The sequence below is a fragment of the Muntiacus reevesi genome, chromosome 2, assembly GCF_963930625.1.
Source record: "Muntiacus reevesi chromosome 2, mMunRee1.1, whole genome shotgun sequence".
NCBI classification, from domain to species: Eukaryota; Metazoa; Chordata; class Mammalia; order Artiodactyla; family Cervidae; genus Muntiacus; species Muntiacus reevesi.
Window position 1 is genome coordinate 273508588 of NC_089250.1, and position 27498 is coordinate 273536085.

At 41.7% G+C, this 27498-nt stretch overlaps 2 protein-coding genes and 1 non-coding gene across 3 annotated transcripts in view; 2 read left to right on the forward strand and 1 right to left on the reverse strand.

Annotated features, from left to right (window-relative positions):
- The window catches only part of LOC136161650 (zinc finger protein 665-like), a 365259-nt gene that overhangs the window by 264274 nt on the left and 73487 nt on the right, over nt 1-27498 (forward strand). The window lies entirely within an intron of this gene.
- On the reverse strand, nt 728-14128 carry LOC136157616 (zinc finger protein 665-like). Its single transcript, XM_065919443.1, has 6 exons — nt 14114-14128; nt 10589-10709; nt 6231-7949; nt 5711-6000; nt 2818-2967; nt 728-868 (listed from the first exon to the last, which is right to left on the reverse strand). Exons 1-6 carry the CDS (start codon nt 14126-14128, stop codon nt 728-730), a joined length of 2436 nt encoding a protein of 811 aa, XP_065775515.1.
- Nucleotides 20909-21017, forward strand: LOC136162099 (U6 spliceosomal RNA). Its single transcript, XR_010661948.1, has one exon. It is a non-coding gene; the product is annotated as a U6 spliceosomal RNA (small nuclear RNA).

Genomic DNA, 27498 nt, shown 5'->3' on the forward strand with positions numbered 1-27498 from the left:
ACAGGGAACCCTGCCGACTTCAGTCCATAGGCTTGCTAAGAGTCCGAGAGGACTGAGTGACTTGACGACAGCCCACTCCAGTATTCTTGCCTGGGAACTCCCACGGACACAGGAGCCTGGCGGGCTACATTCCCTGGGGAGCTCAAAGAGATCTAACTAAGCACTGCAACCATTTTATATTTCTCTTTGATTCTAATGCTTATACAAGTAACCAGCATCACTAAAAATAACCTGCTAAAATGAAGTCTTTGTGGTCAATTTACTACCATGGTCATATAAAACAGAAAAGGACAGTAATACGCCTGCCTAACACCCGAGAAAGAACTCCAGCTCCAGCACCAGTCCCAAAGCAGAAATTCAAAACTAGTTCCTGAACACATGAGTTGATACTTATAAAATTATCAAGTGCCATGTCAAAGTTAAAATGACCTTTTCCTTATAAATTCCTACATATTTCGTGCACTGTATGTGTTACCTCAGGATCTTACATCGAGAGGAAATCAGACCCTGGGCCTCTCACAGCAATGACTGAATTTATTTCGGCTGGAGGAAGGGGTCGGGGATAAGGAGGTGCGAAGTGACTGGAGACCACGGATAGGGAGGAGAGGGGACCCCACAGGCTCAGCTTAACAACAAATACAAAAGCAAACAAGTACCTCATGTTCCCAATTGTCGGCCGCACCGACCAAGTCTGGGCTTCGGGAATTTGCTGCAGAATGGCTTGCATCTAAGCGGAGACTGGAAACTCCTCAGCCACTGGTATCAGAACAGGGAGGGGCGGGGCGTAGGACACGCGCCTGCGCCTGGGCGAGTGAGGGGCGGGGCCGAGCGGACACCTGCTGTGTTCTTCCTTTGGGTTCCCAGGTATCTTGTCAGGGTTTAGAAGTACTTGAAGGTCTTTCCCGTCTTGTATTGCATCATTGATTCCTCATAACTGTAACAGTTTCAAAGTAAAAACTTAATATTCTGTGGGATAATTGCATTGGAAAGTAAGGTTTCCTCAAAACAGGATTCCTGCTGATGAGGCTGAAGCAGTTCAGCCTGGGAACTGAAACCGATGTGGTGACCGAGCTGGCGGTGGGGAGGGGTGCATGGGGGTTGATGTGCGGTGGTGGCTGGACCCAGAAATATTCCTGCAATTCGAATTAATTTAAGCAGTTTAAGTAAACAAGAACTGGCTTTGTGTAGGGATGACAAGCTGGAATGTGAATCACACAGCTCTTAGTAACACCTCATAGTAACACCTGTAAGGAGAAAACTATCTTGACATTCCACTTCAAAGATCAAGCTTTTTAGTCACTGCAGAGGCCCAACAACAATGCACCCTGAGGGGAATGCAGGCTGGAGAAAAACAGGTACCATTCTGAGCTTCAGACATAGTAGCCTTGGTAAATCAGCAACAGCCTCTTGGGCCCATCCTCCTCCTCAGGAAGTCCAGGTAAGTTTAGAGGAGTCTCTCCTGATAGAGAGTCACTCTCTATCAAAGGTCTGTTAGCTAGAAGCATTTTCAACCTATTTTTTATCTCTGACAATATTCCACCAACAACCTTCGCACAAATAACCAGGCCTCATTACTTGTAGCTAACTGCTCCTTGTCCACTGCCCCACATAATCACCTTAGGTTTACTGTAGCACTGACAGTCAACCGTAATGCACAAAACCTAAAGCTATCTCTCAAATGACTTCAGATTCTCTGATCTCTTAAGATACTTTCTCACTATTATATACCACTTTCCACTGTACTTGTCAGCAGTCCATAAATCAGCATTATCCACACTGGGTCTCACTGACTGGAAAACTACCAACCCAAACTCACTTCTTTAATTCAAATAAAACACTAGTATCAGACCGAAGAGGCTTCCCAGGTGGCTCAGTGGTAAAGAATACTCCTGCCAATGGAGATGCAAGAGATGGGGGTTTTATCCCTGAGTCAGAAGATCCCCATTATCAGGAAATGGCAAGCCACTCCAGTATTCTTGCCTGGGAAAACCCATGGACACAGGAGCCTGGCGGGCTACACTCCATGGAGTCCCAAAGAGTTGGAAATGTCTGAGCATAGAGATCATTTTATGTTTTTCTCTGATTCTAGAACTCATACACGTAACCAGCATCCCTAAAAATTACTATATGTTTCGTGCACAATGTATGTTACCTCAGGATTTTCCACTGAAAGGAAATTAGACCACGGGCCTCTCAAGGTAACAACAGAGTTTACATAGGGAGGAAAGGTTGGGGGATTAGGAAGGTCCCAAGAGACCACAGATATGGAGTAGAGGAGACCCTATGGGCGGAGCTTAACAAGACTAAAATGCAGGAAACAGTACCTTAAACTAATGAGCAATCAGTGGTGCAACACAAAGACCGCACCTACCAAGTCTCGGCTTCAGTAATTGCTGTAAACTCACGTCCTTCGAGAGGAGATACTAGATATTCCCAAGCCGTAGGTTCGAGGGGAAAGGGACAATGAGGGGTGGAGGAGCCTAGGACACCCGCCTGCGTCGGGAAGTGTGAGGAGCAGGCCGAGCGGACTTGAGGGTCTCTCACATCGTGTTGCACCATTGATGCTCATTACTTTAAGCAACTGTAACAGTTTTAGTAAAACCTTAAAATTCTTTGGGATAATCACAATGGAAAGAAAAAAGCTTTGGGCATAACATTTGGAGTCCTGCATGTCCGACGACAGAGGATGAAATCGTTGGATGGCATCACCAACACAATGAGTTTGAGTAAACTCTGGGAGTTGGTGATGGACAGGGAGGCCTGGCGTATGGGGTCACAAAGAATCAGATATGACTGAGCAAATGAACCAAACTGTACTTGGGAGTCCTGCTGATGAGGCTGAAGTGATTCAGAGGCCTGGTAACTGAAACCTGGTGTGGTGGCCAGGTTGGGGTTGGGTGGGGGTTGATGTGGGGTGCTGCTGGGGTGGGGCTGGATGTGAGGTGCTAGCTGAACCCAGGAATATTCCTGCAATTAGAATTAAGGAGTTTAAGTAAACAAGAACTGGCTTTGTGTAGTGATGACAATCTAGAATGTGAAGCACACAACTTTTAAAAAGGGCTACTTCATACTAACACTTCTAAGGAGAAAAATGTCTTTACATTCCACTTCTTCAAGGATCAAGCTTATTAGTCACTGCATTTGCCCAGCAGTACACCTTGATGGGAATGCAAGATTGAGAAAAGCAGGCACCATGCTGTGCTTTGGACATTCTGGCCTTTGTGTTTCAGAAAGGGTCTCTTGGGTCCATCCACCTCTTCAGCAAGTCCAGATAAGTTTGGGGAAGTCTCTCTTGGTTTACAGAGCTTCCAGTTATTGGTTGATGACCCCAATTTTGTTTGGAAGTGTATTATACATAGCGCCCAGCTAAAAGCCACTGGGTAGAACCTCCCTGGTGGTGCAGTGGTAAATAATCTACCTGCCAATGCACAGGACCCGGGTTTGATCCCTGGTGTGGGAGGATGCCATGTGCCTCGCAGCAACTAAGCCCGTGCAACACAAGTACTGAGCCTGTGCTCCAAAGCCTGTGCTCTGCACAGCAGCAGCCCCAGCAATGAGAAGCCTGCACACAAGTAACCAGAAAATCTCTTCTGCTTGCTGAAACCACAGAAATCACACATTCAGCAAAAAGAGGCTCAACAAAGCCAAAGAAACAAAAAGACATTGAGTCCTCTGACTTGACCAAAAGAAGCATCAAAACGCCAGTTTCGAACCATAACCCAGCCAAGTTTCTCTGGAGAATTCATAGCCCAATTACTCCAAAAAGACAAAGAAGCCAGCACAATGAAGACTTAGCACAGACAAAAGTAAATTTTAAAGATTAAATTTTAATAAGAAATGCATTCTTCTTTATGTAATACTTAAGCCAATACTTCAATGTAATGGAATGTCAAATTGCTATATGATCACTTGACAGTGTTTAGACAATTTACTTCTATTTCAAAAATTGTAACATATTTTCTCTCATGTCTTTGTTGTGTTTCTGAAAGATCTGTCAGCTGTCGACAACAAAGCACATTGTAAAATATAAAGGCTTAAGAAGACACTAGAATTTATTTTCATCAAAATTATCAACTTGGCACTATTTATAAATATTTCTATGTTTATTATCTGACTGAATTCAAGTCCTAAAGAAAATGTCTTTCTTTACACTTACAGGGCACCTACTATGTTCCCTGTCATTGCCTACATGCATTTTAATGTTACAAGTCTCAAAATAACCCACAGACTTATGTATTAGTTTAAGGCAGGAAAGAAATGTAAATTAAACCTTAGATATGGGTCATAACATGTGGATAGAAAAAGTAACGCTAAGGAAAAACTATTGAAAAAAACACAAAAGAAATAGGAAGGCAGGATTTAAGACATTAGCACTGAAACATATATATTACCATATGTAAAAGAGCCAGTGTGAGTTTGATATATGAGCGAGTGCTCTGGGACAATCTGGAGGGATACAGTGTTCAGAGAGGTGGGTTCAGGAGGGAAGGGACATATGTATGCTTATTCATGTTGATGTACAGCAAAGACCATCACAATATTGTAAAAAAAATAAATAAATAAATAAAATTAACTGCTGGTGAGTTAGGCCTGAAAACACAATCACAGCTTTCCCAAACCCAGCACATCTGTGTAGTTTTCCTAAGTTTGAATTTTCTGAGGGTCAAAAAGTTGATATATTTTATTGCACTCTCTACATTGGTAAGTTTTCACTGCAGTATGGACTCTCAGATGATCTGCAACGTCATTCCTTGTGATTGAAGGGTTTGCCACATAAATAATATGTATGTGCTTTCTCTCCTGTATGAATTGCCTAATGGGTGGTTAATGATGAACATGCACTAGAAACCCTGCCACATTCATTTCACTTGTATGTTTTCTATACAGTATGAATTCTCTGAATTATAAGCCCTGAACACTGACTAAAGGCTTTGTCACACTCACGACTTTTGCACTATATTTCTCACAACTGTCACATTTCTAATGTTTCTCTCTAGCATGAATTCTCCGATGGTTTCTAAGTTCGTCATTTCAAGTAAAGCACCAGCCTTATACATCATATTTATATGATTTCTGTCCTGTCTGACCTGCCTGATGATGAGTTATGGACGACTGTATCTAAATGGTTTGTCACAATTTCTATATTACTAAGGTTCTCTCCAGTAGGAATTCTCTGATGAACTGCAAAGTTTGCATTCACACTGAATCCCTGCCACATACACCTCATTTATATGGTTTCTCTCCGGTATGAACTCTCTGATGAATAGCAAGGTTACCAGTACAAACAAACACGCTAGCACATACATCACATTTATATGGTTTCTCTCCAGTATGAACTCTCTGATGAATACCAAGGTTACCAGTACAAACAAACGCCTTGACACATACATCATATTTATATGGTTTCTCTCCAGTATGAATTCTCTGATGAAGTCCAAGTTTTGTAGTCTGCCACACACATCACATTTATATAGTTTCTCTGCAGTATGAAATTTACAATGAACTGCAAGGCTTGAAGTTTCACTAAAGCGTTTGTGACATACATCACATGTATATGGTTTCACTCCAGTATGAAGTCTCCAATGAACACTAAGGTTTGCAGCTTGACTAAAGGCTCTGCCACATATATCACATTTATGTGATTTCTCTCCTATATGGAACCTCCGATGAACTGCAACCTTATCGCTTCATTAAAGGCCGTGCCACATACATCACATTTATATTGTTTTTCTCCGGTATGTACTCTAAAATGAACAGCAAGGTGTGAACTTACTCTGAACGCTTTGCCACACATATCACATTTGTATGGTTTCACTCCAGTAAGAACTCTCCGATGAACAGTAAGGTTTCCAGTATGATTAAACGCCTTGTCACATACATTGCATTTGTATGGCGTCTCTCCAGTATGAATTCTCTGATGAAGTTCAAGTCTTGTAGTTTGATTAAAGGCCTTGCCACATACATCACATTTATAAGGTTTCTCTCCAGTATGAATTCTCCAATGAACTGTAAGGCTTGAAATTTCGCTACATTTATATGGTTTCCCTCCAGTATGAACTCCCTGATGAACAGAAAGGCTTGAACTTACACTGAAAGCCTTATCACATATAGCACAATTATATGGCTTTTCTTCACTATGAACTCTCCGATGAACAGCAAGGTGTCCACTACGACTGTATGCCTAGCCAACACATCACATTTTTAAGATTTCTGTCCAGTATGAATTCTCTGATGAACTGCAAGGTGTGAAGTTTGACTAAAGGCCTTGCCACATACATCACATTCATATGGCTTCTCTCCAGTATGAACTCTCTGATGAACAGCAAGGTGTCCAGTACGAGTAAACGCCTTGCCACACACATCACATTTATATGGCTTCTCTTCAGTATGAATTCTCTGATGAACTGCAAGGCTTGAATTTGAACTAAAGGCCTTGCCACATACATGACATTTATATGGTTTCTCTCCAGTATGAATTCTCCGATGAACTGCAAGCCTTGAATTTGAATTAAAGGCCTTGCCACATACATGACATTTATATGGTTTCTCTCCAGTATGAATTCTCTGATGAACTGCACGTCTTTCAGTTTTACGAAAGGCCTTCCCACATACACCACATTTATATGGTTTCACTCCAGTATGAAGTCTCCGATGAACAGTAAGATTTGAAGCATGACTAAACGCCTTGTCACATACATTGCATTTGTATGGCTTCTCTCCAGTATGAATCCTCTGATGAAGTATAAGTCTTCTAGGTTGACCAAAGGCCTTGCCACATACATCACATGTATATGGTTTCTCGCTAGTATGAATTCTCTGATGAGCTGCAAGGCTTGCAGTCTGACTAAAGGCCTTACCACATACATCACATTTATATGGCTTCTCTCCAGTATGAATTCTCCGATGAGCTGCAAGATGTGCAGACTGATTAAAGGCCTTGCCACACACATCACATTTATATGGTTTCACTCCAGTATGAAGTCTCTGATGAACAGTAAGGCTTCCAGTATGACGAAACGCCTTGTCACATACATTGCATTTGTATGGCTTCTCTCCAGAATGAATTCTCTGATGAGCTGCATGGCTTGAATTTTGACTAAAGGCCTTTCCAGAAACATCACATTTATATGTTTGCTCTCCATAATGAGTTCTCTGATGATTTTCAAGGTGTGTACTTCGTTGAAAGCACTGACCACACACATCACATTTATATGGTTTCTCTGAAGTATGAATATTCTGATGAACTGCAAGGTTTCCAATTTGAATAAAAGCCTTGCCACATACATGACATTTCTGTGGTTCCTCTCCAGTATGAATTGTCCAATGAATTGCAAGTTTTCTAGTTTGATTAAAAGCCTTGCCACACACGTCGCATTTATATGGTTTTCCTCCAGTATGGATTCTTTGATGTTCAGTGAGTTCTGAGTCCTGAAGAAAGGTTATGTCACACTCAGTACATTTGTAAGGTCTTTTCTTTTGTGTTTCATGGTCTGGTAACAGTTCTGAAGGATGCATAACACCATTCTCATGTTTATGAGAAAAGCCTTTGCAGACATTACCAGTTCTCTGAGGTGATAAACCTGTGGCGCTGACGTTTGTCACAACTTGACTACATTTAAAAATTATCCCTTCAGATTGTAGCATCTGCAATTCAACCTGAAAGCTTGCTCTGTGCTTTTCGAAAGGTCTATTTCCTGCATCACTTCTACTAGGATGATCTCTTCTATCAGTGAGGTTTTCGTTACGGGATGTAGACATTCCTTTGTCATTTCTTTCATCATCTGTCCACAGACAATCAAAGTCATGCATATTTTCCTGGATCTCCCTGAGGCGAAAATCTTTGATGTCAAGGCTTTCAGCTCTTCCAAACATCACTCTTTGAAAAATTTCCCCTTTACCACTGCTTGCTTTTGCGTGTAATTTCTTGATCATATGTATATGAGACATTTCTACAAGACATAAAGAACCGCAAGCATTCTATTAGTCACAATACAGAAACAAATCATTTCCTGTTGAGTACATGATATTAGACCAATAGTCCTATCGATCCTGAACAGAATTATGAATCTTCACAATGATCTTGAAACTATAGAACACTAAAGAAATAGAACTCTTTAAAAAGGAGTGATCATATGCAATTCAAATTAAGTTTAGGGTAGTGTAGTTTCAAACACAATGAGAAAACATTCATTTTAAGCAAACTCATGTCAGTTTGAAAAGAAAACGTCTTTTCCCACCATGACCTCAAGGCTCATCCTACTTTGTACTAAACACACTGCTGTCTCATAATTGAGGAGAAACTAATGTGTACACTTTATGAATACTTATACATGTTTAAATGGTGAAGAACATACAGGACTAGAGAGGTAACTCAGTGGTAAAGAAACTGCCTGCCAATGCAGAAGATGCGGCACAGGGGGATACAATCCCTGGGTCGGAAAGATTCCCCTGGAGCAGGAAATCACAACCCAGCGCACTGTTCTTGCCTGAAAAAACTTCCATGGATAGGAAAGCTTGGAGGGCTACAGTCCATGAGATCACAAAGAGTCAGACAGGACTGAGCAACTGAGAAAACAACCATCAAAGAGGCAATACTATGGAATGGTAAACAATGCAAAAGAAGCATTCTAATGAATAATGTAAAAAATAAATGGCAGTTAGAAACTGTTCAACAAATATTGCATTGAGAAAATATAGAATTCCATAAACTAAATATATACATATATATATATATTTTTTCTTTTTGCTGCACCATGTGACTTACAAAATCTTGGTTCCCTGACCATGGATTAAATCCAGGCTCGCTGCAGCAAAACTACTGAATCCTATCCACTGGACTGTCAGGGAATTCCCTAAAATAATTTAAAAAATAAAAAATTAAATACTTTTTAAAATACCTGTTTGAAATCTATCAGAAGATAGACATAAAATAAATCAATAGATAGACATATAGTCATTTTATGACATTAATGAGTGGATCATGTCAGTTATATAGTGTAACACAAAAAGACTGTCATTTTTAAAAAACAAAAAATATGAGAAACAGTCTCTACTTGTACGATAATCACTATACATCAACTCCCTATCTACACAGTAACCTAAACTCACCTAGTTCATTGGCTCAAGATATATGTAAAGGAACAAGCTTTGGGGCTTCCCTTGTGGCTCAGAGGTAAAGAATCTGTCACCAAGCATAAGTTGATGAACCACAGATACTGAGCTTGTATTGCAAAACTGCTCACACCCATGTGCCCAGGACCCGTGCTTCACAACTAAAGAAACCACCACAATGAGAAACCGTGCTGCCCGCAACTAGAGAGTAGCCCTCACTCGTCTCAAACAGACAAAAGTCCGCACAGCAAAAAAAGACTTAGTACAGGCCAAAAACAAAGACCTCGCCTTCATCTCTGTGGATGCTACAGCTCCACTGGAGAGTGCTGTACATTTCACATGTCGAAGAACAGAGCCATCAGCTAGGGAGAAGAAAAATCTCCTGTGAGATTCACAAACATTAAACATCTGTTTTCTCACAGAACTCACCCCGTTGGAGAGTTTCCCAAACCCCATGAATGGTGTGGCTTCCTCTCTGTCCTTGTGACAGTTGACCTGTGATCACACTGTAGATACTTTCCCACTCATCTGGATTGTTGCTATCAGCACCTCATTCTCTACAATCCGGGGGTCTTTCGCCTCGTAACAAGAGTATGGAGATAATGTTCAGACCAGAAATAGAAATTCCTCCTCACAAGTAATGACATATACCGTGGCTTCATCTAGAATCCAACCTCTCTTTCTTTTAATAAATGTATCTACTATTTTTAATAGATATTAATTTAATATTTTAATTTTTAATGTATTTATTTCTTTTGGCTCCTGGGAGTGTTCATTGCTGTTTGGTCTTTTCTCCAAGTTCAGGAAGTAGGGGCTATACTCCAGATACAGTGCTTCTGTTCCTCAATTCCTGCAGCTTCTCCTGGGTGCATGGGCTTCAGTAGTTGTCCCATGTAGGCTCAGTAGTTGCAGCTTCCAGGCTCTAGAGTGCCGGCTCGTAGTTGAGGCACACACAGGTATAGCTGCTCTGTGACATGTGGGATCTTCCCAGAGCAAGGATCAAACCTGTGTCTTCTGCATTGGCAGGTGTAGAATCCAGCTCTTTTTTCAGCCAAGGAGTGAGGACATTATAAACCAACAGAAAAATGCTTCTCAAATGAATTTACTATCTGCCTCCTTTTGAATGCACAGGGAACAGTATAACGTACAGTACAAAATGCAGCAGGTATCTAGTTCTTCTCTAAGAACTACTGAACCAAGAACACACGGCTAGAAAACAGGCAGCTTGATATTTCAGAGTTTGAAATCAGCTTTATAAATGCTCAAGTTCTGATAAAACTCTTTCTGTATCACACATTGGCAGGTCACCAGAAGGAAAGACAAGTTTAAACTCCTGATGCCAATCACGAAGCTTTACATGTGTCAATCAACAAGGTCTTGAGCTTAGTCAAGAAAAACAGGGGTCTCAAAAGGTACAGAGGGAACATGCAGAGGTACCCCAGGGCAGATCCCCACTTCAGGGGAAAGTGATCCTCACCCACAGAGAGCAGGTTCATGAGGGTCTCCACCATCACGTCCTTGTACAAGGTCCTCTGGGCAGGGTCCAGGCACTCCCACTCCTCAGGAGAGAAATCTATGAACACATCTTTGAAGGTCAACTGTACATGAAATGAAAACACATTTCACCAACGGGCCGTATGGAAGGTTCTCAGTTTCATACAAAATGAGAGGAGATGAGAGGGGTAAAGCTCAATTCAGTTGAAGTAATATTCTGACAGATCCATAAAAGCTGTTTGAAGCAACTGTTGGTCTCTAATCTAATTTCTAATTTCCTCTTTTTTCTAAGATTATGATCTCCTGCAATCAACATGAATTTGTCATGTATGTGGACAATACTTGAAAAATACACAAAACCAACACTGGGTTGTGTATGCAGAAGTGTTACATTCAACACAAAGAGTGACACAGTGTCACTATGTAGTTGAGTTACAGCAAGACTGGTGTCTTCAGAGACGATAAAGTCCACAGTGACTTTAAAAGTACACACACATTGTGATGATGATGACATCATCACATTGATGACAGGTGTTTCAGCACCTGTCCTACACACTAAGCATTACTCTAAAGACTTCACATGGATGAACTTGTCATCAACATAACAGCATGTTAGAGAAAGATCTGTGTCCACCTACTGGGGAGTAAATTCTGTCACTCTAAGAAACCGCTCAGATCAAACAGTTAAGAAATGGGGCAACAGCACCTAAGCTCAGGTGCTTGGGAGAGACAACTAAAGAATCAACCAGTTAACTATCAGAAAAGGAAAGAGCATCCAGAGAGAGTTCCCTGAGAATACCTGAAACAAGTTCAAGGAACCTGAATTACAATAGAAGAGCATAAATAGGAACGATACAGGGTCATACCCTCTCCCACCGCAACCCACACAATGTCAATAATCTTGCTACAATTTACATCATTCATGTGATGATGCAAAAAAACACCATGATATACACTTAAGATACAACTGAAACTGCTACAGAGCATACACCATTATTTAAGAGATGATGTTTTTGTAATAAAACCATGGAGCTACATATCCATGTACTCATGCATGTACATGGAAACACACAATTGATTGAAACAAGAAGAGTTGTCTTTTTTTCTTTCATTCTATCAAAATTTATTCAGCGTCAGCTTTCCACCTCAAACTTGAAATACAGCAGTGAACATGACGGAGCTTACTATCTAGCAGCCAGTCAGTCAATTTCATCCACAATTTTAACGTTAATATTGAAATAAGTGCTCTGACAAGAGGCCTGGTGCCAAGACAAGATTAAACAGAGAGTCTTAACCTACATTGAGAAATCAGACAAGGTCTCTGTGAGGAAGAAACACTTAGGATTGGCAAAGTGGGAAACTGAAGAGTGTTGCAAGCAGAGAGAACAGCCTGAGTGATGGCTCTGGGGCAGGAAGATACTTACTGAGCTGAAAGTCAGCCAGTGTGACTGGGTACAGAGAATGTAGATGGGGTAATGCCAGGTAGAAGCTAATTTATGCAAGACCTATGGATTGAGGACATTTTTTTTTGGATTGAGGACTTTAATCCAAAAGATACTGGAAGTCTCTGAACAAACTGCAAGAGGAAAGTTAAGACGCTTAGATTTGTTTTTCAGAGCTCAGTCTGCTGTGTGTGGAAGTTGTGTTTACCTGCTTACTCATGCCAGACTCTTTGCAACCCTGCTGACGGCAGCCCACCAGCTCCTCTATCCACGGAACTCTCCAGGCAAGAATACTGGAGTGGGTTCCCATTCTCTTCTTTCATCTTACTTCTTCATTCAGTAACTTTGTCAATATTCTATCTCTTTTTCAAAGCTTATTTATTTTGCTTAAGTTCGGTCTTCATTGTTGTGAGTGGACTTTCTCTAGTTGCAGCTGCAGTGCACGGGCTTCTCATTGCAGTGGCTTGTCTTGTTTTGAAGCAAAGGCTCTAGAGAGTGCGGGCTTCCATAGTTATGGCTCCCGGGCTGTAGAGCACAAGCTCAGTAGTTGTGGCCCAGAGGCTTAGTTGCTCTGAGGTATCGTTCCAGACCTGGGATGGAACCCATGCACCCTACATTGGCATGCACATACCTATCCACTGTACCACCAGGGAAGTCCTCAACATTATCCTATTGTAGTTCAAAAAAACTTAAAACTAATACAAGCAGTAAATAACATAAAGAAGATTTCTTCCAATCTTTATAAAATATCTGTATTTAAAAATATATGGGCCTCCCTACGGTAAGTGGTCAAGAATCCAAGGGGCAATGTAAGAGATGTGGGCTGTTGCCTGCTCTGAGATCCCACATGCTGAGGGCCAACTATGCCGTGAGTCTCAATTCCTGAGCCAGAGCTCTGGAGCCCAGGAGGTGAAACTACTGAAGCCGGTGCGCTCAAGAGCCTGGGCTGCAAGAAAAGAGAAACCACTGCAATGAGAAGCATGCGCACTGCAACCAGAGAGTGGCCACCACTCGCCAGAACCAGGGAAAAGACACTGAAGCAATGAAGATACAGTACAGGAAATAAATATATTTTAAAATAATAATGTGATTTTCATCCTTAATTTCACATATGTACTTATTAACAAAGTCCAAAATTTATTATTTTAATCCATTAAGAAAATACTGAATCAAGATCAGTAAAGTTGAGGGGAATCAATTAAGAAAATACTGAATCAAGATCAGTAAAGTTGAGGGGGGATCAGGATGGGGAATACATGTAAATCAAAGGCTGATTCATGTCAATGTATGACAAAAACCACTACAATTCTGTAAAGTAATTAGCCTCCAACTAATAAAAATAAATGGAAAATAAAAAACAAAAGATCACTAAAGTTGGAAAATTCCCTCATGGTCCAGTGGTTAAGATCCCTCATTTCCACCTCAGGGTTTCAGGTTCAATGCCTACTCAGCAAACTAAGACCCTGGAAGCTGCAGTATGTGGTCAAAAAAGAACGAAAAAAAATTAGTAAGCCTGATTTTACAGTTTAAATTAGATGGTGTAACGAAACACTCCCTAGCCCTGACATCTCTTTCTGAACACTCCATTCCATTCCCAAACACTTAAGTTTTCAAGGAGGTGCCATTTAGTTTTAAAAGTACTATAAAAAGTAAGAACTCATTTCCACTCATTGGCCTCTTTGGCAGATTTTATTGTGTACTGTACATGTTAATAGCTGAGGTCCACATACCGTTTCTTTACCCTGGTTGACAAGAGAGCAGACAGCCCATCCAGAGGGGCCCTAAACAGTCCTGGCTGCCCAACAGCACTGAGACCGTATCTCCAACCCGTGGGTGAGAAGCCCTGCCCAAGATGGTGCCCAGGGGAGCCTCCTCACAAGGGCCAGGTCACCGGGTCATGGGGAGATGGGATCTAAGTGGAGATACAGGCCCTGAGGGAAGGCCCCGGGTGAGTGTGCACGTGCAGGACTCAGACAGGACACTGCAGAGTCAGACACGATTAGCGAGTCCAGAGAAGGGCACTTCAGGAAGGACAGACTGAGTATCCACTGAGAATATGACCTTACCTGAGAGAGAGCCATGCCTGACTCTGGTTGTGTCCTCCTCTGGGCTTCTTTGTCCATGAGTCTTCAGTTTTTTCATGAAAGTAGAAAACATGCTGTTTAATGCTTAGAGTCAACATACCCCCTCCTCAGTCCCAACCACACTCACAGGGAAGCCCTCACCATGAGGAACAGACAGTCCCCTGTGCACACTGTCTCAGGAGGGAATCAGGACAGTCAATTCCCGCACAGAGACCAACACGGGACTTTCCCACACTTGCCCTCGGATCACACTCCCCTCCTGGTGCGGCCTCATGCACACAGCAGCAGGGGCACCTCCGCTGACCCCACGATGCCCTTCAGGTCACACAGCAGGGCCTGATCCAGCCCCACTCAGAGCTGAGCAACCTCTCCTCTCCCAGGGCCTGATCTCAGTCTCAGAAGTGGCGGCTAAGAGCCCTGATGCTCAATGCAGGATCCAGATTGGAATCATCTGCGGCTCTGTGCATAGTCCTGGGGTGAGGCCCCACACGAGATCCTGAAGAACGTGTCTGATGGGGGAGAACTGACTAACCAAAGGAGTATGTGTATACATACCATACACCCTGTGACCATGTGACACATATGTACACTGTGAAATATTTATCACAAACCACTAACCAACATATCCATCACCTCCAAATTCCCATGTTCTGTGTGTGGTGACAACACTGAGGATGTACTCTCCTCACAAATTCTCAGCAAGCAGTAACAGAATAGGTTTAACTACGGTCAGCATGCCGCGCATACCTCCCCAGGACGCACTCATTTCACAACTCAAAGTTGGTAGCTTTTGACCAACATCTTCCCAACTTCCTGACCTTCCAGCCCCAGATGACCACCATCCTACCCTCTGGTACTAGTGAGTTTCATTTTTTTTACATTCCAAATAATAGAAGGACATATAATATCAGTCTTTCCCTGTCTTTCTTAATTCAATTACCGTAATATTCTCTACATTCTTCCAAGTTGTCCCAAGTGAGACAAATCTCCATAATTCTTTACAAGAAAGTTGCTATTGAACAAACAAATCTTTATCCCAAGCTACAAAAACAATTAAATGTAAAGAAAGCAGAAAGCCAAAAGTAAAACCATCACAAAGAACATGTTTAAAGTTCCTTGAAAAGGCATCATGTAGTAAGAGTCAGTCAGTTCTTGCCCCATTTCTTCTCTCACATAACCTCTACTCCTCACCAGGAACAGTGAAGGGGGTGACCCACACCTGAGAGAATCAAGTCACAGCCCTAGCCCCCAACTCAACAGGCTCTACACATGCATGCTCTTTTAATACAAATAATTACAAAATACATATGCCTCACAGACAGAAGCTTTGAAATTCTCATTCTTATCTGTCGAATTTAAATATGCAAGATCTGCATTAGATTTTAAAGCCAAAAATCAATGTATGATGACTTAATAATTCTTAGCCAACTGCTTCAGCACTCTCTGGATCTAGTCCCCACCATCACCTGCACATTAGCTGTTTCCACTTCATTTGGTTGATCTGTTTCCCTACTTCTTTCTACATCTCCCTTTCTCTGCTCTCATCGCTGCTCCCCTGCTGAGCCTGTCCTCTTCTCTACTTCTTCCCTGCCTCTCATCCCGCCTCTCTCTGCCATCTGTTAGCCTTCAAGTTGCTTTCTCTCCAACCTCCCTGGTGAGCCTCAATCTCCCTGCATTTCTGACTTTCGTCCTCCATCTCTGCTCGCCCTTTCTGCCAACTCTCTGGCACTCCCCAATAGCTATGCTTCCTTTCAGCTCGCTTTTTTTTCTCAGCTCCTCCAATCACTAGGAGTCCCCTTTCTCTCGCAGCAGGATATTCTTGCTCTGGGCCCAACTCTTGTATCGCCTTCGCGGGCTATCTCTGTGAACTGCGTTTCCATTGTTGCCCTCCTTGGGACCCCTGATTTATAACCCCTCTCCCTTGAAGGCTACAGAAGGGGGCGGCAGAGGACGAGGTGTGGAGATAGCATCCCTGGACTCAGCGGACATGGATTGGAGAAAACTCTGGGAGATACAGGGCTCGCAAAGTGTCGGAATGAACAACCACACCTTCCCATGTTGCTCACCTTTAACTCTCTGGAGATCCTGCTTTTTTCTCAATTTCTCTCCTTTCCCCACTCGCTCCCTACAAGGCTCATTCTCTTTCATAAAGCTGTCTCTTCCAAGTTCCTCACTATCCTCTTCACGTCATCGCTTGTCCCACATGCTTTTCTCAATTTTCCATTTCTCTAGGAGTCGCTGTCTCTGCTTCTCCTGATCCCGCCTTCCGCCCACTATTTACAGGGTAGGAGACTGAATAAGAAAGGCCCTCCCGCAAGAGCCAAATTCCGGCGGCTGGTATTTGGGGCCGAAGAACCATGGGTGTCACGTGGTTGGCTGAGGTCACCTCCCGCCACATGGATCAGGGGAAGGTCTGAGGAGACGTAAGGACAGAGGGGCTGGGAAGGAAGAGGTGTCTCAGGAGCGGGGTGGGATCGCCAGAATCCCAGGATCGGGGAGAGAACGCGGCCTCTCCGGGAGCGGGGCGGCCACGGAGGCCTCCAGGGCCCGAGAAGGAGAAGCTGAAGAACATGAAGCGAATACACCACCTCGCTTAATAGAATTGTATTAGGTGTAGAAAGGGTAGAAAGGTCAGTGAGGTCAGTAAACGGTTTTAAACCGGAAAAAGGTGCGCAACGCAGCGTTCCAGTGTTTCAAAAGCACGAGCCGGCTTCAGTGCGGACTTGAAAGCAAAAGGCACGCGCCCCTTCGCCGCTTACGGAGACGTCTGAATTTGCTGGGGGTGGTGGGGCGGCAGCGGAGATTTAGAGTCACTAGCGACCCTCAGACCCGGGGTACAAAGAAAAGGAGACTGCGAGAGGCAGGTCTGACTCCAAAGACAGAAACTCACGCTGCGCTGGAACCTCCACTCGCCGCTCTCCGCTTCCGCGTGTGTCACGGTGCGCGCACGCGAAGCAAATAGATGAACGGCTGGAGGCGGGGCTAGGCCGTCAAGGGGTGGGTAACGGAGAGAAGCCGGACCAGGACAAGGCCTTTGAAAAGTGTAGCGGAAACTCACTGCGCAACGGGTGGGTACTCTACGCGCGGCGGGAGGGTCGGAGCGTAGCGTCGGGTCGGAGCGTCCTGGCGCGGCGGGTCGGGGCTATTCGGCGTCGCGGTCGGTGCGACACGACGCGGCGGGAGCGCCGGGGAGGGGCGGGGCGGGGCGGAGCGTCCCTGCGCGGTGAGGCGAGGCTACTCAACGAGGAGGTAGGGGCGGGGCGGGGCGGGGCGGGTCGACTCCGCGAGGTGGAATGGGGGGTGCGCAGCGTCGCGGCACGGGGAGGCGGAGCGTCGCGGCGCTCTGGGGGAGGAAACAGTCCAATACTGTAATCTCTGCTAAAGGGGACTACAGCCGGTAAATTAAAAAACTCCTTGAGGGAGTGCTCCTTGAGGGACTCCCCTGGTGGTCCAGTGGCTAAGACTCTGAGCTCTCAATGCTGGGGCCCTTCGTTTGATCCCTGGTGGGGGAACTAGATCCCACATGCTACAAAAGACCCTGAACAGCCAAATAAATAAATAAAAATAAATATTAAAAAAAAAAAAAAAACAAGTGCTCCTTGGAAGGAAAGTTATGATAGAACTACATGGTGTATTGAAAAGCTAAGGAATCACGTTGCCAACAAAGGTCCCTTTAGACAAACTATGGTTTTTCAAGTAGTCAGCTCGGGATGTGATTAAAGAAGTGATGTCAGTTCGTCCATAAAGAAGGCTGAGCATAGAAAAATGGATGCTTTTGGATTGGGGTGCTGGAGATCAGTCTTGAGAGTCCCTTGGGAGAGCGCGGAGATCAAACCAGTCAGTCCGAAAGGAGACCAACCGTGAACATTCATTGGAAGGACTGATGCTGAAACTGAGGCTCCAATACTTTGGCCACATGATGCAAATATCGGACTCACTGGTAAAGAACTCGAGGCTGGGAAAGATTGAAGGCAGGAGGAGAATGGAATGATAGAGGATGAGACGGTTAGATGGCATCACCAACTCAATGGACATGAGTTTGAGCAAACTCCAGGAGATGGTTAAAGACAGGGAAGCCTGGCATGCTGCAGCCCAGGAGGCTGCAATGAGTCAGTCATGGCTGAGCGACTAAACAACAGTAACAACACATCACTGACAGGGCATCGACTGGGAATTTGTGGAGTGTGTGTCTGGTTTTTCCCAGGGAAACAGGGGGCCTAGTAGGGGGTCTTAAATTAGTGATAATGGGGAAGGGTGGCTCTTGGCAGTAAGCCTTTTCCTGGAAGTGAAGTGGAAGAATTCTTTAATCTTTGCTCTTGTCCGTGATTACAGGATCTGAAGTAAGCTTCAACTCTGTCATCATAAGCTATAATTCCAAGAAAAGTCACAGAAGATAAATACACATGTAATAGTTAAAAATGGAACCTTAGGAATATTAACCCAATAATAATAAAAACAACAAGGAAAGCCTGAGAACCTCGATGTATGTACCTTAGAACGTCGGTGAGCAGCCCTGCGTATTCCTTTGGGCTGTGTTGTGTCTGGTCCTGTCACATCTTAGAGACATGAGTACATGTTGAAAGACGTTCCTCTGAATCAACAAGTCAGTGGTCTGGGTTGAATCAGAACCCAGAGGTTATATTGATGCCAAAATCTTGGCTCTCTGTGCACAAATGCCAAACCGAAATATTTGAAATACAAACACAGAGACACTTTATCCTCCTTTATGGAGGATAAAGTGTGGCTTTATATATCTGCGAGGCTAAAAGGAAACACTTTAGGCCCCCTCCCTGGTGAGTAGGGAGATGTTATATTGTCCGCTAGGGGTATATGCTAAGGATCAAGTCAGTAACAGTCTTGTATTCTTGTTTCCTCTGCAAAGTTCTAAAAGGTTGGCGTTGTGACAAGATCCAGTTTTGTGCAGGGTCTTAGGTGGACTGGTCTCCTTATCAGTGCAGTGGTAAAGAATCCACCTGCCAGTACAGGAGACTTGGGTTCCATTCCTGGGTCGGGAAGATCCCCTGGAAGAAGAAATGGCAACCCATTTTGTGTCCATTGGGTCACAAAAGAGTTGGACACGATTGTCCCGGCGTGAGCATCCTTCTTTGTTTAGCAACTGTTCTGCCCTTTGGAACTCACAGAAGGTCATGGAGGTTGCAGTCCTGTCTATAAGAAATGGAACCCAAAAAGGCCTCTGTGCCTGGGAGCCCCATAGAGCCCTGCCCTGCAGCCTCAGTACTAGGAAAAATGTTTTCCATTTTGCCATTTCTTTGGTGATCATGGGGAAAAAAGTCTTTGCACAGCATCCTGAATATTATGTGTATGGTTAGACAGTAATGAAATATCACACTGATGTAACTAAATTATCCCCTCATCTCTTTTACCAGCTGTGCTCTGGTGAAGAAATAGCTGGTGAGAATAAGCCTTTCTTCACTAACAAAGTGAAAAAGCAGTCAGTTGTTTTCTGTGCACTGAGAAAGAAAGCTGCATGTTAATTTTCCACATTCCACATGCAGACAGTACATGCGGATGTGAACAGATGTGGTGTTACCTTAAAACAGTTTGGCCCAGACACCTGGGGGAAAGGCTTCACGAAATTCCAAGAGTAGATATACTGAGGATTTAGCACATATGAAGTAGTAAACACAAACTGAACTGAATTACCCAAGAAATACTCAACATTGTTGGGAAAACAAAATGAAACACCAAAGTGATTGGGCTCGGAAATTATCATACTGAGAGGGTAAGGAGCAGGAAGGTCAGGGGTCTCCAAATGGAGGATATAGGCTGCAAGTCTCAACATTTTTTATCTTTCTCTTAATCGGCAGGAGGAGGAAACAAACTACATGTGTCAGGTATTTTCCCCTTCTCTATTCAAAATTTTAAATTTGTATAGGTTTCTCTCAAATTCTGTGTTACTATGATGACACCTGGTTCCACCTGAACTTAACTTTTCCCAAACCTTGAGCTAACCAATGGATTTTTCTCATGGAAATGTTTTTATTAAGCTATGTTAATGAACTATGTATTTACCCTAGACTCTTTGTTCAAGTCGGTTCACTTAAGAGACTCAGAACCAATAATGGCTCAACAAACCAGTATGTTTTACTCATACAATTGTTCTCCTAATCTTTGTTAATGAAACGATTTGTTTCCTTGGGAACCTGCCTTTCTTCAAGATTCATGTCAATCGTTTTATGGCCCGGGACAACTCACCTTGTGCCAATGTCATCTCAAAATGCATGTTGTGGGTGAGGGGCCTGATGCCAGTCTCTGAGTTTTGAGACATTTCCTTTCTCCAATTAGCAGCCTGCTAGTAGCTATAACATTCACCTAAAGACTAGCAGGGGGGCACTCTTTCTGTCCCCTTCTGATGTCTATGTCAGAAACTTTCTCTATCTCTTTTATACTTCAATAAAACTTTATTACACAAAAGCTCGGAGCGATCAAACCTCATCATTGGCCCCGGATTGAATTCCTCTCCTCTGGACGCCAAGAATCCCGGAGCGTTTCACGGCTCAGCAATAGCCTTTCAATACTAAGTGAATAAGCCAGAGAAAGACAAACATTAGACATCACTTATATTTGGAATCTGAAAAAAGATACCAATGAACTCATTTACAAAACAGAAACAACCGACTGTGTAGTACAAGGAGCTCTGCTCAATGTTTTGTGGCAGCCAGGATGGGACAGGAGTTTGGGGGAGAATGGATACATGCATATGTGTGGCTGAGTCCCTCGATTGTCATTTATCCTGACCCCTTAAAATATCTGAATCTGTGCTAGCTTCGGCAGCAGATATACTAAAATTGGTATGATACAAAGAAGATTAGCATGGCCTCTGCGCCAGGATGACACGCAAATTTGTGAAGCATTCCATGTTTTTCGCAGATTTACAGAACAGACTTTTGGACTCTGTGGGAGAAGGCGAGGGTGGGATGTTTTGAGAGAACAGCATGGAAACATGTATATTATCTAGGGTGAAACAGATCACCAGCCCTGTCTGGATGCATGAGACAAGTGCTCGGGCCTGGTGCACTGGGAAGACCCAGAGGAATAGGGTGGAGAGGGAGCTGGGAGGGGGGATCGGGATGGGGAATACATGTAAATCCATGGCTGATTCATGTCAATGTATGACAAAAACCACTACAATACTGTAAAGTAATAAGCCTTCAACTAATAAAAATAAATGAAATAAAAATAATTTTTAAAAAATTTAAAAAAAAAAGTTCTGAATCCTCTTGGGACCCAGCAGTACCCTACACCCATACCCACCTTACCCCCCAGTATAAATCCACCTCACCCCACCTTGTCTTTGCTCCTTTATTACAATTTGAAAGGAGTAGAGTAGGTTCATAATGTTGTGTTAGTATCAGGCATAGAGCAAACTGAATGAGTCATATTTAAAAATTATTAGAGAGGAAAAAAATCTACTTTAATGAGAACAATATTCTTCTTTGTAAAAACAGTTACTGTTTCATGCTTGTGCTGATATAGCTTCAAATACTTGAGAAAAACGTGTATAATAATACATATAATTATTATATATAATATATAAATATTATATATAATTATACATATAATTACTATATGAAATTATTATATAACATACTATTATATAAATTATTAAAATTTATATACTAGAATCATATTTATGTTATATATAATTATGATTATATATAATTATCAGATAATTATTATATACATTAATATATAAATATTATAATATATATAATTTATATATAATATATACATTATTATATAAATATATAAATATTACATATAATCATAATATAGAATTACTATATATAATATTATATATAATAATATATTAGATATATTATATGTATATTTATTATATATAAGAATAATAAATATTTATTATAAATATATATTTTATCAATATAAATTATGCATATAATTTTATTACATAGAAATTATATTTTTATTTATATATTTATAAATTATTTAAATTTACAATTATATGAATTTATATAAATTATATTATATTAATTAATAATATATTAATATATATTAATAATAAATGTAAATTAATAAATAATAAATTAAAACATTATAACATACAATTTATATTATATATTATATGTTATTATAATTAATAATGTCATTTTTACCCTTATTTCCAAAGTGTTTTTTTTCTTATTTTTACATACTTATTATTCCTATCTTCACTTCATGTAAATCAGGTACATACTTTTAGTTTTATTTGGGCACAAAAAATAACATTGGGAACTATCATATAGTGCACATACAAACGGGGGGTAGGTTTTACAGGGCCAGAATCTATAATTGCTCTGCTATGCACAAAGTGTGGAGAGAATAACTCAAGTGTGTATTGTTAGTATATAATTCCAAAATTGTCTATTTGATTTCACCGTGCAAAGAAACTCTTAGAGATTCTTTCAACCTTGAGAGTCTCTGGGGCATTGCTGGTTTCTGTTACAAAGGACTGAGGTGGATTAAAACTGTGTTGTTGGAAGAAACATGATCCATTCCGAGTTATGGAAATAATGATACAAACTTTATTAGCATGCAAAACTTATGATACATTCTGAATAACACAGAGGCACACTGTAAATGGCAGCAGGTAATGATGGAGCAGATACACCCACATCCTGTTTCTGGTTCTTTTGATTGACATTTTTCAAGAAAACTGCTCTCTTCAATGTCCAAGAATAAGTTTCCATTAATCATTTACACACAACAGCAATTGCTAGTTAAGGGAGAAAAGGACCACCATTTCCCTGGTACTATTTCTCCCACACAATCAGTCCCCAAGAACCTGTCAACCCCCCTCCCATGAAAAGCCCAGGTCCTTCAATGTCCAGCCTGCTCTTGTCATGGTCAGATGGTAGAGCATTCAGTCCTTTAACCACGGTGAGCTGTGTACAGAAGGGCACCCTGAACATAAAGAGCATGCTGAGTCATGTCATGGTTTTACATGGTTCTCTGTCCCTTGCTAATCCTAATTCACACACCACTGATTATACCTCAGTGTCCCTGTTTTACCAGGATAGATATAAATGAACGACACCTAATTAAGTCAGCCCCTTCATCTTACTGATTTCCTTGCAGAGACCATCATGAAAGTCTCTAAGAAAGCTATAAGAATTTAAAACTTTCAGGAAATAAAGAACAATAACGTGACGTTCCCAAGAAAATTCAAGTGATTAAACAGACACTGAAGATATCGGACCATTTCCACACATGTGATTACGTTTTAACATATTTAATTATTCTGCAGTAATAACATAGGTTAGTGCTGGAGAACTGAAGATTTATTTATTCCTCAAATGAATTATCTCTTCTGTGATCTGTTGTTAGAACTGTTACAAAAGATGGCCAAATTCATTACAATTGTAAGGATTCTCTCCAATATGAATTTGGGGAGTGGGGGAATCTTGAGGAAATATTGTTTTCTTCAACTTGTTTCCAAATTCGTTATAGTGTACAGTTTCTGACACACATGAATCACTTCATTATGCCCACGGTGTGAATAGTTCATGGAGCAGACTACACAACATTCATTATCTGTCCAAGTTTGCTCTCCATATATATCCTCTCACGTTCCACAGTTTTGATCTTTGAGTTAAAGCTTCAGTGTGCACATTGCTTTTGTGTGGTTTCTTGGAAAGACATATATTCTGAAGTCTAGTGTACTCTGAACCCTCCAGAAACCCTTGCCCGTCCATTTCCAAGACTCCCCTTCACTATGGAGTCCTGTCTAACACTTCAACTCAAGGTGAAAATTTTCCCACTCCCATTGCATTTGAGCATTGCTCCAGAATGTTCCCGAACTTGGATGTTTGGTAAAATCCTTCCCACACATATTACATTTGTGTGGTTTAACTCTAGGATATGTATTCTTACACACCTAAAGAGTGAGCAGTAACTGTGAAAACATCCATAAAACATAAAGTAAAGTGTAACACTGCAAAGTATAAAGTATTTTGTGAATCCTGAATTTAAGGCAGTACCTAAAGGTCTTGCCATATTCTGTACACTGGTAAGGTTCTCTCTAGTATGGATCATCTGATGACTAGTGCAATGTGAGCCCCAAGTAAAGGTTTTACACACTCATGTCATTTGTAAGCTTTCTCTCCAGAATGACTTCTTCACTGAATCCTGACTTAGGATTGTTGTCTAAAAGCCCTAACACAGTCATTACATTGATATACTTTCTATCCAGTATGAATATTCTCAAGAAGCCTAAGGTGTAAACACCTGGCAAAAAGCCTGGACATACTGACTACATTCGGATGGTCTCTCCAGTCCATCACCTGATGTCTTTTGAGGCCTGAATGCCACCTGAAGGATTTGCCACACTCTTACATTTGTGTCTCTGCATTATGAATTCTCTGCTGATGGGAAAGATGAGACCTGTTGTTGAAGCCCTGGCCACACACAGTATATTTACATGATTTCCTCCAATCTTTTTTTTTTTTCTTTTCCTCCAGTCTTAATGTTAAGATTGGGGAGATGGCCTGAGCTCTAAATGTATGGATTCTCACCAGTATAAATTTTCTCATGTTTTGTAAATAACTGAATGCCTTCCAAAAGCCTTAGTACATGCACTATGTGGGCAAGATTTCCATTCAGAATTCGTTCTGTGGTAGTTAGTTACGTCTGAACACAGAACCAAAGTTTTGCCCCACCTACCACATTCGTACGGTTTCCTCTAGTTTGACTTTTTTGATGGTCAAAAAGTTGATATATTTTATGACTGAAGGGTTTGTCATATCAATTCCACATATGTGGTTTCTCTCCTGTATGAACTGCCCAACGGTCAGTTGAGGCTGAACATGAACTAGAAACTTTACCATATTTCTTTCATTGGTATGGTTTCTATACAGTATGAATTCTTTGATTAATTATAAGGCCTGAACTCTGACTAAAGGCTTTGCTACACTCATTACATCTGCACTAAAATGTTTCTCATAATTGTAGGCTTTGCAACGTTTTCCTCCACTATGAATTATCTGATTTCTTAGATCGTCATTTCAAGCACTGCCCACATGCATCACATTTCTATGCTGTCTATCCTGTTTGAACTGCACAATTGTGAGGCTAGCTGTGCAGTAAAACGTCTGTCAGAATGGTTATGTTTGTAAGGCTTCTCTCCAGTATGAATTCTCCGAAGAACTGCATGGTTTGCATTTAAAGGCCTTGCCACTCATTTCACATTTATGTGGTTTCTCTCCGGTATGAATTCTCTGATGAAACGCAAGGTTTGCCGTTTGACTAAAGGCCTTGCCACATAGCTCATTCTTTATATGGTTTCTCTCCAATATGTTTCCAATGAACTGCAAAGACATGGAACTGAAGACTTTGCCACATAAATTACCTTTCTACACTTTTCCTCCTGTATGAAGTGCCTGATGGCAATTTAAGGATGACTGTGCCCTAAAATGTTTGTCCCAATTATCATATTTGTAAGGTTTCTCTCCAGTATAAATTCTCTGATGAATTACAAGGATTGAATTTCGACTAAACGCCTGTCTGCATACATCACATTTACACAGTTTCTCTCCAGTATGAACTCTCTGATGAACTACAAGGCCTGAATTTCGACTAAAGGCCTTTCCACACATATCAAATTTATATGGTTTCTCTATAGTATGTACTCTCCAATAAACTACAAGCCTTGAATTTAGACTAAAGTCCTTGCCACATACATCATATTTATATGGCTTCTCTCCGGTATGCATTCACCAGTGAATTACAAGTATTGACTTTTGAGTATAGCCACAGCCACATACTTGACATGTATATGGTTTTGCTCCAGTATGAAGGGTCTGATGAACTGTATGCCTTGCTTTTTGACTAAAGGTCTTTCCACACACATCACATTTATATGGTTTCTCTCCAGTATGTATTCTCTGATTAACTACAAGCCTTGAATTTACACTAAAGGCCTTGCCACATAAATCACATTTATATGGTTTCTCTTTGGTATGAATTCTCCGATGAATTAAAAATATTGACTTTTTGAAAAAAAATACATTGACTTTTAGTATAGCCACAGCCACATACTTCACATGTATATAGTTTCTCTTGAGTATGAAGGCTCTGATGAAGTGCATGGCTTTCTTTGCGAGTAAAGGCCTTGCCACACACATCACATTTATATGGTTTCTCTCCAGTATGACTTCTCTGATGAACTACAAGCCTTGCATTTACACTAAAGGCCTTGCCACATACATCACATTTATATGGTTTCTCTCTGGTATGAACTCACGATGTTGAAGGTGTGTATGCTGTTTAAAGCAGTGGCCACAGACATCACATTTATATGGTTTCTCTCCAGTATGATTTCTCTGATGAACTACAAGGGTTGATTTATCATTAAACCAAACCTTAGACCATATGTCACATTTATATGCTTTTCTTCCTGTATGGATTCTTTGATGTCTAGTGAGTTCTGAGTCCTGAAGAAAAGTTATGCTACACTCATTACAACTGTAAGTTTTTTTCTTGTGTGCTTCCTGGTCTGGTCCCAGTTCTGAGGGATGCATAACAACACTTTTACGTATATGAGAACTGCCTTTACGGACACTACGAGTTCTCTGAGGTGGCAAACCTGAGGCACTACTGTTGATGTTCGCCACATCCTGACTACATTCAGAAACTGTCCCTTCAGATTCCAGTATCTCCAACTGATCTTGAAAACTTGATCCATGCCTTTCAACAGGCTTATTTACTGCATCACTTCTACTATCATGATCTCGTCTATCGGTGAGATTTTTGTTATGGGATATAGAGGTTCCTCTGTCATTGACAGCTGACCTGTGATCACACTGTTGATACTTTCCCACTCATCTGGATTTTTGTTGTTAGCACCTCATTCTCCACAATCCAGGGGTCTTCCTCCTTGTATGGAGATAATGTTCAAATCAGAAACAGAAATTCCGACTCACATAATGTCACATACTGTGGCTTCTTCTAGAATCCAACCTCTCTTTTTTTAAAATAAATGTATCTACTATTTTTAATACATTGGTGTATTCATTTCTTTCGGCTCGGGGGAGTGTTCGTTGCTGCTTGGTCTTCTCTCCAAGTTCAGCAAGTAGAGGCTATGCTGCAGTTGCAGTGCTTGTGCTCTTCACTTGCTGCGATTTCTCCTGGGTGCATGGGCTTCAGTGGTTGTCCCATGTGGGCCCAGTAGTTGCAGCTTCCAGGCTCTAGAGTGTTGGCTCGTAGTTGAGGCACACAGGCGTAGCTGCTCTGTGACATGTGGCATCTTCCCAGAGCAAGGATCAAACCTGTGTCTCCTGCATTGGCAGGTGTAGAATCCAGTTCTTTTGTTAGCCAAGGGGTGAGGACATTATAAACCAACAGTAAAATAC